We start from the raw sequence: 13,302 nt of genomic DNA, 5'->3' as shown, positions 1-13,302 counted from the left end.
GGGAGAACAGGGGAGCTTTGGAGTTACAGTTTCAGTCTCCCTTTTCATTCAAATTTTACCATTTTATTACCACTTTTGGGGTAGGTAAAGAATCATAAAGGTTGTAAATTAGATTATAGTCCTGACACTGTGTTATAATTTTTAGAAGTTAAAAATAGAATTTAGAATTTAGACTGAAATGTGTAACCCCTGAATACAGTAAGTCGCTGTTGTTTATATTTACCTGACTCCTATGAGTAGTCATGTAAATATAAACAATAGGTAAGAGATGCAAATGTTTGTGTGTGGGTATACAGGCAGATCAGAATGCTAAATCATCCTGCTGCAGCTTGTACAGTACAACAGTAGCACTATGCAAAGCCAAGCATTTCCACACATTTAGACATGTCAGACAGTCTGGCTTCCGGTTGGATTTTGGGTTAAACCATCATTATGGAGTGATGATCATTCTCAGGCCTTCCATGGCAAATCCAATTAAGATTAGTCAACTATCCACTGTACAATGCAGGTTATGATAATCGGATTAACGCAGCACTTAAAAGCTTTGCCATACAGAGCACTCTAGTTAGCACGCCATATTTACTGTACTGTATGTCAACACAGGAAGACAAAGGCCCTGAAAACATGACAGTTTAATAGCCTATCGGTAATCAAACTGATTCAACTCTCATATACTTTCATAGTTATTCAATAATTTGAAGAGAATTCTGTAATATTCTCTGTATAATACTACAACCCTGCACATTGCCAGAGGTGAACAGTGGTGTTTTCTCTGTATATTCTAGCCAGAGGTAGTGTACCTGGCTGGCTTGTTTTGGCTAGGTAAATGGGATGAGACTGTGTTATTGGGTCAGTCTGATCCAGTCCTGAGTAAGCTCCTTGGTTAAACTCTCCCTCTGCTGACAATGGGCTGTACAGAACAGTCTGGTTGGGAAAGTCCTAATCTCTAGATCTGTAGCTGACTACTACACTTCTTCTCTTCTAAGATATACCGACCACCTGTCTGTCCAGGTACAGTTGTCACACCTACATGTCCTGCACACAAGGTGAGAACCAAGAGAGGCCCAGCTTAAACTACAGCAGGCGTTCTGCAGCTGATGTCAGCGCAGACACATGTCTGCTATGCTGATGAGAAGACAAGGGTACAGAGAGGCTATACAACAGAGGCTGTACTGAGGCTGTACTGAAAGACACAGTCTTTCAGTGGGTTACCTCTATGCCTAGCGTGCTATAATGTTCTAGAGTTATCAGGGTCAACCTCAAGATCAGACAGACTCTGCTTTGGTTGCTAAAAGAGTCCCTAAACAATATGTTGACTGTCAGAATCAAGAGAAAATTCTAGAAGGGAGCAGAATGTCTGCTGACAAAGAATGTGGTATTCTTAATTTAACAGCATCTCATTACCTAACACCTCGTCTATCACGATGTCTATGGAGCAGAGAAGAAACATGATTATGCCTATCAATAATTCAATTGAAGTGTGTGTGTGAGTGAGTGAGCTGTCCTGTGCTCTGCTCTAAATCTCCACTGTGGTTATGGTATATATTGACACCAGGGCTGTAGTCCCTCCCCATTCAGAGTAGGGATTTTAGCTGGACTCTATTCGTTTGATTATTTTAAAGCTGTCTCCATTTTGCCCCTAGGTCCATGTGAGCTGCTGACATTAATTATCTGTGTTTGCATTTGTGCGTGTGTGTGTGTGTGTGTGTGTGTGTGTGTGTGTGTGTGTGTGTGTGTGTGTGTGTGTGTGTGTGTGTGTGTGTGTGTGTGTGTGTGTGTGTGTGTGTGTGTGTGTGTGTGTGTGTGTGTGTGTGTGTGTGTATGTGTGTGTGCATGCGCACCCATCAGAAGCAAAGGCAGGGAAATGGATGATGGGATAGAGGGTTCATTAGGGTGACTTGGTGTTGAACTACTCTAAATGGAACTAACAAGGACTAATCATGATGTCAGATTCTACCAGTTGAAATTAATGGCTGGTTCTGTATCTAAACTGCTATCACGTGTTGTTTTTCGAACTACACAGTATGTTATAGCTGATCATGAGTGAATGGTGTTCTATATCTTTCTATGGTGCTCAAGTAGTGCAGTGGGTTGTAGATGGGTGGGCGTACCTGGGATATGCTTGGCCCAGCCAATGATGACAACCAGCTCCCGGTCAGCCAGGTCACACAGCGTGGTGAGGGCCTTGATGTCACTCTCAGGCATGGTGGGGTCAGGCATGGCGTAGATCTTCTCTGGCTCGGCCACTAGCAGGTGGGACACTATCTTTGTGACTGACAAGGAAGCAGAGGTGGTCAAAACAACAGTCAAAGGTCACATTACTGTGATGCAAATACAGGTACTCTCAGATACAAACGTACATGCTAGGATATACAATCATTCACTCTCTCTTTCTAGCTCTAATTCTAGCTCTAACAAGTAAACGAATGAATGGTTTAATATGGTTGATAATAAAGATTCTCCTCACATTAGTCAACATTATGTGAGAGGATATTCCTAGGACTGCCATCCCTGAGAAGCCAGTCACTGTTTAATATCGGTCATCTGCTCTGAGATTTGTCATAACTCAGCTGTTACCAGAACAATGCCTGTCTGGCATAATATATATTCTCTAGAAGTGCTCTCCTATGGAAATACACCTATCCAGACAACAGGAGAATCTGGTCTGAATAAAATGCATTTATCTTTAAGTGAACCTGGTCTGGGGGAACGCTGCGGGAAGGGGGTGGGTAGTGAGGTGACAGAGCACTACTCACGGGGTTTTTTGGCAGGAGGGGGGAGTGTGAGGCCCAGGTACGCTGTGTTCTCCGCATCCATCCTTCTCTTGTACTTCTGTCTTCCCCCTCGCACACGGTCCAGACGCACACCTGACACATGACAAGATGCAAGGAGACCTTTGAGTAGGAAATCCAATTTCACCATTCTAACAAATAAAATGAATCAATCAATTCTACAACATAGGAATGTTATCAATAAAAATAGCAATTTAACACTGTTTTAAGTAGTTCCACAATTAGTACATTGTTATTGGTAGAGAGTAACACAACAAACATTTATGTCGAACTCCCCAATCACACACTCAGATTCACTCATCAGATTCCGACATGATCAAAAACAAATCTAAAGTATTCCTCTAGTTATAAGAGGGGGCATTACGTCTAAAAGCCTGACCAAGCTGAGGTGTGTGTGTCTGCCCAGAGGAATGGCTCTGTTCTGTTGTCTGCATGGTGAGAGAGAGTAAAGGGAGTGTCAGTGTGTCAGAAGGACTGCCGGCTGGCGCTGCGTTCCCATATGTGGTCCATGCCTAGCTGGTCTACTGTGACACTGCCGAGCCTGACGAAGCTCTAAACATATGAATATTTAATGCAGGGTCAATGATCTCACAGACTGGTCCTCTAATTATTTAGTTTTTTGGGTGAGGTGGACGGCATACTAATGAACAACAAGGCAGGTACCTGTGAGCTCAGTGTCTAGAGGCCTATGTGTCCAGCCATGTAGCTAATGTAGGAGGAATGAACACACAACCACATCCACACACTGTCTGGTGTACAGTCTTATAGAATTATGACACAGATAGATAGAGGTTAGCTTTCCAATAAAAGCTCCTTATTTCACCCCTCTTTCACGGGACAGGCATGAGGCTTATCACTCTCTGCCACTCACAGGGGACCAGGTCCTGCACTGATACTGTAAATGTCACCAACCTCATCGTAACATAAGTTATTTATTATTTCATTATTTGATAAGAACGTTTCCATTTGGATTGTCCTTTCTATTCTATTATTTTTCAACGGAGTTAAAATATTTAATCTGCAGTGTTCCATTTATGTGATACAGGATGGTGTTTGGTGATTTCATTTAATCGTATGCAAAACATTTCTGTTTAACATCCTGTTGGGGCTGGACAGGGACACGGTCCTGCCCACTGCTGAACGGGCCTGATGGATCTTTACCCTGTATAGTAAATGTCTATCTATTTCCACATTATGTATAACCTAAACCCCCTAAACAAATGGATGCTCAACCAGATTTGATCAGAGGTATTATCCTGTACTGTATGTATGGTGTAGCTGGTGGAGGAGATGTATTTGTCAGCACACCAAGTGCCCTCTGCTAAAATCACTGACAGGGAGAGGACTTGATGATTTCAACACTTTATAACTACAAAGACAGTGTCATAGCTGGGTATTGTGTGACCACTGCAAATGAGGCTAATACAATTTCCCCCTCAGCCTGTACTCTCTTTGAGGATGGGTTTGGATGTCCCTATGTACAGTGATTAGAGGACGATGGAGGGAACAGACAGTGGGGATGAATGGGGAGAAAAAATAAGATGATTTAGTACGGAAATAATAGCCTTCATTCAATAGAAAGGACTGAAACGATGGATTATGAAAACGGTCATTTTCATTTTCACCCTTTCCATTGAGTGAACCATACCCCCTTCTCCCAAACTAGACTCTATGCATGGGTAGCTATAGCAAACAGGATTATCGTGTAGGAATAGAATAAGGAGATTTTATTCGACTTATATAAATTATTTGATTCCCTAGAAACACATCTGATTAGGATTGTCTTTAAATTTCCTGACACTGACAACCTACTAACCTAATTACCCACAATTCCCAGAAGAGACCCATCCTTCTCAGCAAACACTGGGGGATCATCTGACGGCTGCCACATTAGTGAACATCACAAATTCCTCATTCCCCAATTTACATCTTTCATATGTAGCATGTAAAAATAGTGTCAAGGAATATTTGACCAGTAAATCTATTCAGGGACGAGGCCTCGAGTATGAACCCATGACAAGACGGACTCCTATGTCACCAAGTTGGTGCTTGCAATTTTTAAGTGCTTAGGAGGGTTACGATTCAGATTTATCTGGTTGTACTATAGGAGTGGAAAATACCAGCGATAATTGTGATGTCACCACATTCTAGAGTTTCTCTGGGCTCTCCTGAGGAGCTCAGATACAGCCAGGTGTGGATGTACCATAGCCTATGAGCTGTCTTGTGGTGTTGGTCTGGGCTGGCTGGTGAGTCATGTGGCTGTACGTGTCAGCCAGCGTAAAGCCACAGTGACGAGGAGTCCCAGGTACATGGGTGCCTCTTGTAATTAGAGCTTTCCCGGTCATAATTACCAGATGCTGACAGGAATTAAAGCTTGGCACTAACCTGTCTCATTTTACAGTCAAACAGGACCATACAGGGAGGGAGGACAGGGAGAGAATGAGACAGAGAGCAAGGGATTGTGTCAGAGAGGGAGAGAGAGAGAGAGAGAGAGAGAGAGAGAGAGAGAGAGAGAGAGAGAGAGAGAGAGAGAGAGAGAGAGAGAGAGAGAGAGAGAGAAGTAGACCAGTTCTTTCCATGTGTCTGACTCCTCTTGGAGAAACTCACAGAGGCCTTGGTCAAGCCTATGTGTCACTTCGGTGAGCCATGGACCAAGCTTTGGATTGTTTGTTTGTGTCCGGTGCATCGGTACTGCATGTATTTGTGTGTATGTGCCTTTGTGTATGTAAATGTATCTGTGTGTATGTGAATGTGTGTGTGAAGAGGGGTGAGTTCTGCCTCATCACCTCTGTGTTTAACGGCCTGCCCCATCACCCTGTGGTTGGGTAAAGGGAGGGTGGTAGTGGCCGGTTATCTCGGGTGTCAGCTCTTCAAAGCAGGGTAAAGGGGTAAAGGGGTAAAGGGCTTTTGGCCAAGGCGGCTGGCATTTGTGCACAGATTAGCGGCGGGCTAGGGGCGGGGGCTAGGGGCGGAGGCTAGGGGCGGAGGCTAGGGGCGGAGGCTGGGGGCGGAGGCTGGGGGCGGAGGCTAGGGGCGGAGGCTGGGGGCGGAGGCTAGGGGCGGAGGCTAGGGGCGGAGGCTAGGGGCGGAGGCTAGGGGCGGAGGCTGGGGGCGGAGGCTAGGGGCGGAGGCTAGGGGCGGAGGCTGGGGGCGGAGGCTAGGGGCGGAGGCTGGGGGCGGAGGCTAGGGGCGGAGGCTAGGGGCGGAGGCTGGGGGCGGAGGCTAGGGGCGGAGGCTAGGGGCGGAGGCTAGGGGCGGAGGCTGGGGGCGGAGGCTAGGGGCGGAGGCTGGGGGCGGAGGCTAGGGGCGGAGGCTAGGGGCGGAGGCTGGGGCCAGCTGACCCAGGGCTCCTCTTTCTCTCCAAAAACAATAATAATCCCCCTCAGAGCACACTCCTACAAAAGGGCCTGTCTTCCCTCACTTTGTGTGGCCGGCCGTAGTAGGGGCCCTTATTTTGAGCCCGTCACCTGTTCTGGATGTCTCTCCCTGGGGAAAGTGTCAGGATGTCTGGGATGGTTGGCAGTGCCAAGCGGGGCTTAGGCGGACCCTATTTTAGCTGGGAAAATCAGAAGGCCACATGGCGAGGCATGGTGAACCCTGCCTTTCAAGGCAGCCACCCTGCTAAACCCCCGTCAGCACTATTTCAAAGAGCCCCTGTTGCCAGCTTTGCATGCTTGTAAGCGTGTTGCAGCATTTTTAATCACGAGTGGTGATGAGCGAGGGCAGCGGAAAAATGGTCACACGATGGCCCCCCTATCCCTATCTGCTGATTGGGCCCCCAGTCTGCTCTCATCACATGCTCTGTCCACCTGCCCATATCGTAGTGGAACTATCTAACCCTATTGCAGTAACATCACGCTGGGTTCACTCCCCACTCAAGATGCAGGCTCCATATGAAGGCCAAGTTACACTTTGTGGAAAAACATTGGGCTGTTTGAAACATCTCACATTGCATGTTCATTCTTTTAATAGGTTCTTATGGAACCAAACAATTGAATCCCCATTTCCTGAAGCACACATTCAGTGGCTGTCTGTGTACATGTCTTACTTATGTGTTGGCGTGAATCCATTTTTATGTGTATGCATGTACAGTATGTGGCTTGTATGTACGTACTTTATGTTGTAGTAAGGATGATAGGGGTGCTCTTGTGGGATGTGGTAGTTCTATCGCGTGTCTTCTAATCAGAGTGATATACAGGAAGGTTTATTGTGTATCAGCCTCTTTCACCCTCCTTTAAAACATGTATGTTGTGCTCCCACCTGTCAGCCCAGGGAACATAACAAGATAGAGCCTATTACTGAGAGGTAGCACAGCAGTACTGTAGCGTGGGAGTGTGTGTGATGTGTGTATGTGTCTGTGTGTGTGTGTCTGCATGTGTGTGTGTCAGTGTGTGGGGGGGCATCTGCCATTGAATTATGTCAATGTAATCTCTCAATAGTATCTGTTCCTCTTTCGCTCTCTCTCAGCTCTGATCCCCCTCCATTGATCAGAGGAGAAACCTGTAGCCCCTGACATTTGATTCTTCTATTGATCACTTCCTCTTTTATACAGTCGGGGGAAAGTAGAGCGATTCAACTCAAGTCTCTGGCAGATCCCCTTTAAGCGGACTGCTGATCTTTGGAGATCACTTCCCTTACACTTCCCTTAAGACGTCTACAGAGATAAACTGGAGCCTTTTCCAATGGACTAAAAACATGCACTAATTCCTTACCATGTACTCGCTTAATCAGTAGGGGAGGTAAAGCCTTGAAATGCCTTTCTTTGAAAGGTATTAACTATTAACCTTAACATGGGCACTGAGGGAAAAAAGTAATTCATTTGCACTTCCAAGATCTCCCTGAATGTCTTGAAATTCAGTCATATCATGGCCCGTGTGGCTCAGTTGTTAGAGCATGGGGCTTGCAACGCCAGGGTTCAATTCCAACGGGGGACCAGCATGAAAAAGTATGACAAATGCATGTAGTCACTACTGTAAGTCACTTTGGATAAGAGCGCTAAATGACTAACATGTGAACATTTAAAAAGAGATGTTAGGTGTGTTGTGATGCATTAAAATGTACTGTAGTTCCATAGAGCGCCTGATGGTAGGAAACTGCATTACACCTTTGGTAGAGCTATAAAGTTATAATTAGTATTTTCTTTTTTCTTGAGTGAATGACCTTTCTGCAGTAATGAACTCCAGAGAGGTATCTTTAGTCACATGAGCGTTGACCATCTCCAGCCCCTGAGCCTGGACATGGCGTTGAGCCGATGGCTTCGTAGAGCTTAGACTAGCATCTCCTCCAGTCCCTAGTCCCTGTGACCAGATTCATTGGTTTCACACTCACGCACGCCGCCGTAAAACGCCTGACCTTGCTTTAAGGAGAAGATAGCGTGTGGCGTGCATTAAGATGCATTTCACATCTTTCTGTTAATTTGGGAAATGTATTTACTTCTTTTGATTGTGTTTGAAAAGCGTCGCTGGAGGTGGGAGAGAGGAGGGTGACCTGATTCCTGAAGGACTTCACAGAGCCAGAGGTAATCTCTACCTCCATTCTAATATGTGGCGAAACCCACTCTGTAAGAATTAGCGTAGTTTTCAATCTGTGGATATGCTGAATATACAGAAGTATGCATTAGAATGCTGGACTAAGTCTCTCTCTGCATATTTGATCTCTACACTCTCTCTATACTATCTCCTACTTTGACCCGACACTGGCCAGGCATTTATGACCATCACTACATATTTTGTAGTCTCTTATTCCCCCAGATGATATATTGGAATTAATTTTTCATTGGATAGTAAAGCGATGAATCTGTCTTTCTGGCCCAGTCTCTTTATCTTGCTTCATGCAGTAAGGAGATTATGTTACAAAGCAGAGATCTATATAGACTACTATGCCGCTGGAGTTGGAGATGGGATAGGATGTACTATACATTCCATTCTCTGGTGAATTAAGGGAGACGGGGGTGGGGTAACAGTTGGGTATACTGCATGTCATGTTGATGAGTAAGGATACCAAAAACAACATGAAAATAGTTGTACTTAGTTAACAACATATTTTAAGGGATTGTAATTAGGCTACTGCTATGGAGTATAAAATTAGAGTATAAAATGACTAATCATGTTGTGTTTTTCTGCCACCGTAATAGAGAATATCTCCCTCTGAGTCTTTTCTTCACGTCTACCCTGTAGTACAGTGGCAGTGGAGGGATAATCATGCTTAGTCAAACATAAGCACCACTTGACCTATTCTCACCAGCGCTCGCGGAAAGTAAGACATAAAGAGCATGTTTCCTTAAAGAGCTCTTCCCAGCAGGCAGCTAAATAAATATGACAGCACCTCCCCATTCCCCAGCCACACTGCTCTCATTATTCATGTGTTGGGGCTGTTTGGAGAGACCAACAAGTGAGGAGGGGATGGGGATAAAGCGGCAGTAATGCAAGGGAGGGGGCCAGGTTGGTAGGGGGCTAGGGGGCCAGGGCCTTCCCCGGAAGGAGCAGCCCAGCCTGGGGTCTCAGGGGGCCTGGCAGGGGGTAAGAAACCTGGCCGGAGAAATCCATCGGCAGCATTTTTAATTGTCACTGAATTCCCAGTTGGGGTGACTTTATAAAATCATCCACAAGAAGAGAGCTGAGATGTTCGGAAAACATTTAGCGGATCAATATGCTGGGGAGAGCTGAGACTAGCCGGAGTGTGTGCTCAGGGACCCAGCAGAAGCCTTTCCAGTCGGAATACTGTTACATTTCTATTACTCAGACAGCAGGATCGACCTATTCAGCATATTTCTGTCCCCAGCTCAGCTGCCCATGATTTACTGCTGTGTTGGTAGGGGGAGGACAGAACAGACCAGGGACTCAGATCAGTTGTCTGGCCACTGCTGCGAATTTTGAGATTATTTTAATTAACATAAAGAGAGTGATACCAAGACAAACAGACAGATGGACAGACAGACAGACAGACAGACACTTAGAGATTTACTTGCCTTCCTTGAGCATCCCCACTTTGAGACACTTCATAAAGCGGCAGGCTTGACATGACTTGCGTCTCCGTTTTGTGATCTCACACTCGTTTGTGGCGGGACAGCTGTATTCTATGTTGCCTGAGAAGGACAAGAAATATGGGTTAGCCTTAACCTGATCCCTCTTTATAACGCAGTGTATCTTCCTATTGAGTTATAGGCAAAGGAAAAGCAAAAGGTTAAATGTTTTTACCTTTTTTCTCTCCTTTTTTACATGTAGAATAAAAGTAAGCATAAAAGTAAGGATACAATACACATTTTAGGACATTGTCATTTACATTGTACGAGGCAGTGTGTACTCTAGGTTAAAAACCAGTGGAACAGTTACTGTATATCACACAGGATTCTATGGTCTATAAAAATCAGTTTGTGCAGACCAGACATTGGGCATCAGCATTTGTTAATCATCTCCTGGGCAACAATCCATTACAGTAGTGTGTCTGAGGTGAGATGAGGTGACCTCCAGGGAACAAGGTAACTTCCAGAGGTGGGGGTGAAGAAGGAGGGAGGGAGAGGAGACCTCCAGTACTCCTCATGGACCCCTTCATAAATGCACCCTTGCCCCTTGCTAAATTGTTCTCATTAATTCTGAGCATGTCCCCTCCAGGCCCCTGGAGCAGCCAACCATCCAGCCTGCATCCCGCTTCCCTTCAGAGGGGCTGGCCGCCCTGCCGCCTGCTGCCTCAATAGCAGGGGAGAGAGCCGGACACACGGCCCCCGGCCACTTTACATAATGCTCCAGAAGCCCCAAACCTGTTGTTACCGCTGTTGCCATTGTTGACTATTTACATAGTGTACAGGCAAGACGCCTTATGCATTATTCACATCCAGTACTACAGCGTCTGATACCGGGACAACACAATGAAAAAGAGTTTCACTTCTACTCAATAAAAGAGATGTTTCTGCCTGTGCTGTAGCACTAGCAATAGAAAGGAAGGACAGGATATACGATGGCATTCTCCTTGTGTCCGATTCCCTACATTTTACTGTCGTCAAGGTTTTCAATGAAGGCTTTCAAAATAATATCAAGCTACTCGAGGTCCTGAATTAGAATCATTCCTTGTCCACCATGAATTGAAGAACAGAGAAGCACATTCTGAGGCACAATACTTATTTTATCATTGATGTTTTCTTATGTGCATTCTTAAACTTGGATTCCTTATTTATCTACCACAAAGCCATGTTATCTACTCAACTATTATCTATTCAACGCTGTGTACAGTTCCTTTTCCATTTAGAAGGATTAACCTTGATGACTTCAATATAGACTGACATAGGCCTATATACAGTATTATCCTGTCTAACTGCACACCGACTGTACTTTAGCAGCTCTCCTGCCTATAGATAAACAGCCATACACAGGCACATTGGGATTCCATCTCGACACAGCCAACCTGCTTCTCTCTCCACCCTGACCCTCGCTCAGTGTTTTCTAAAGAGAGAGAGAGAGTAAGAGCTGTATAACAGTCCAGTGGGGTTCCCCCTTCAACCCTCCAACCCCCTTTAACAACTTATGCAATTATGTTAATGTTATTGGACAGATCAAGTGGAGGGTCCCAAGATGTATTAAATAATTAGAAATTCTTCTGTATCTGGGTTAGAAATCATCATGCTAATTCCTCTCATCTCTTTGGAATTGAGGTAAATAAATGTGTGAGAAAAGGGAGATGATGAGGTATGTCTCTCTTCCTGTTGTGTCTGTTGTCATAGCACAACCATACCATAATAATAAGCCCATCTATTTCCCATCTGTTCACAGGAGGCAATCATCAGAGTAGCCGACTCTGGAATCTATAACCCCCCCTCCCTGTACACTGCTGCTACTCACTGTTTGTTTGTTATCTATGCATAGTCACTTCGCCCCCACCTACATGTGCAGATTACCTCAACTAGCCTGTACCCCTGCACACTGACTCGGTACCGGTGCCCCCTGTATTTAGACTCGTTATTGTTATTCTTATTGTGTTACTTTTTATTATTACTTTTCATTTTAGTTTACTTAGCAAATACTTTCTTCTTCTTGAACTGCACTGTTGGTTAAGGGCTTGTCAGTAAGCATTTCACGGTAAAGTCTACACTTGTTGTATTTGGCACGTGGCAAATAAAGTTTGATTTGATTTGAAACAGAGACCATGCACAAACAACCATACTCATTAAACCCAAACACACACACAGGCATACTCTCTCATATACACTAAAAGGACAGAGTGCAGAGACCAATATACACTGAGTGTACAAAGCATTTGTACAAAGATCTTTCCATGACAGACTGACCAGGTGAATCCAGGCTATGACCCCTTATTGATGTCACTTGTTAAATCCACTTCAATCAGTGTAGATGAAGGGGAGGTGACAGGTTAAAGAAGGATTTTTAAGCCTTGAGACAATTAAGACATGGATTGTGTATATGTGCCATTCAGAGTGTGAATGGGAAGACAAAATATTTAAGTGCCTTTGAACGGGGTATGGTAGTAGGTGCCAGGCACACCGGTTTGAGTGTGTCAAGAACTGCAACGCTGCTGGGTTTTTCACCCTCAACAGTTTCCATTGTGCATCAAGAATAGCCCACCACCCGAAGGACATCCAGCCAACTTGACACAAATGTTGGAAGCATTGGAGTCAACATGGGCCAGCATCCCTGTGGAATGCTTTCGACACCTTGTAGAGTCCATGCCCCGACGAATTGAGGCTGTTTTGAGTGCAAAATAGGGGGTGCAACTAAATATTAGGATGTTTTGTATATATATATAAAAATACATGATTGGTTCACCTTTATTGGCGTTTATAGCTCAAGGACTGATCCTCAGACAAATGTCTATTTATACAGCCAGTCAGTCAAGCATTGGAGGAGTTAATATATACCCTGAATTAGAATGCTGGGTTCATCTCTGGTTTCAAAAGTTACAGTATTAAACAAATAACATAAAAATCTCAGAAGGAAAGAAGGAAAGAAGAAAAAAATGATTTCAATTTATTTTATGGCTTTTCAGGACCTGTGCCAGGGCAGTGAGGGAAAGTCAGGTCCTGTAAGTAAATTATAGTAAAATCGCAGGTATTTCTCATCAAAATCTAAACGGACTTTTACAGGCTTACTGTCAAGGTCTATTACTTCATATAAAAAGAGGGCCACTGAGTTCAGTTGGTTTTCAAGCAATTTTATACTTGGGTTCAAAATGAGAGAAAAATAAGGTTCAATAAGAGATTGATGCTTTTGATTGGCAGGGCACGCGAGGTGCGGCACGGGCCTGTGATTAGGGAGCTATGAGAATAGGAGTTTGTCCGGGATGGATGGTGATCTAGGTTGACATTAATTTGGGCTTCGAGCATGACTAATGTAACTATCTCCATGTAAGAGTTCAGGGGGCTTTTCACTGAATGACTAGGTGACAGAAGATGGATTTGCCATTCCGTCCTGTTGAAAAGGTAGGGGCAGCAGGTCTCTTTTACAGCAGTGGAACATCAGGAAGTAAAGGAGAGAAGAGAAGTTAAGAGTAGGCAATGCTAAAT

The 13,302-nt window shown here is 44.7% G+C and overlaps 1 protein-coding gene across 3 annotated transcripts in view; it reads right to left on the bottom strand.

The window, feature by feature from the left end:
- The window catches only part of LOC139553593 (steroid hormone receptor ERR2), a 55,169-nt gene that overhangs the window by 18,528 nt on the left and 23,339 nt on the right, over nucleotides 1-13,302 (bottom strand). For all 3 annotated transcript variants that reach the window (XM_071366093.1, XM_071366091.1, XM_071366092.1), the window contains 3 exons: nucleotides 9,760-9,876; nucleotides 2,757-2,867; nucleotides 2,112-2,273 (listed from right to left, as the gene is read on the bottom strand). In XM_071366093.1, the coding sequence (XP_071222194.1) occupies nucleotides 2,112-2,273; nucleotides 2,757-2,867; nucleotides 9,760-9,876 (390 nt within the window). The remainder of the gene's footprint in view (nucleotides 1-2,111; nucleotides 2,274-2,756; nucleotides 2,868-9,759; nucleotides 9,877-13,302) is intronic.

The sequence above is a fragment of the Salvelinus alpinus genome, chromosome 25 (assembly GCF_045679555.1).
Source record: "Salvelinus alpinus chromosome 25, SLU_Salpinus.1, whole genome shotgun sequence".
NCBI classification, from domain to species: domain Eukaryota; kingdom Metazoa; phylum Chordata; class Actinopteri; order Salmoniformes; family Salmonidae; genus Salvelinus; species Salvelinus alpinus.
Note: the sequence above shows the minus strand (reverse complement) of the source record. Positions and strands in the feature narration are given on the sequence as shown.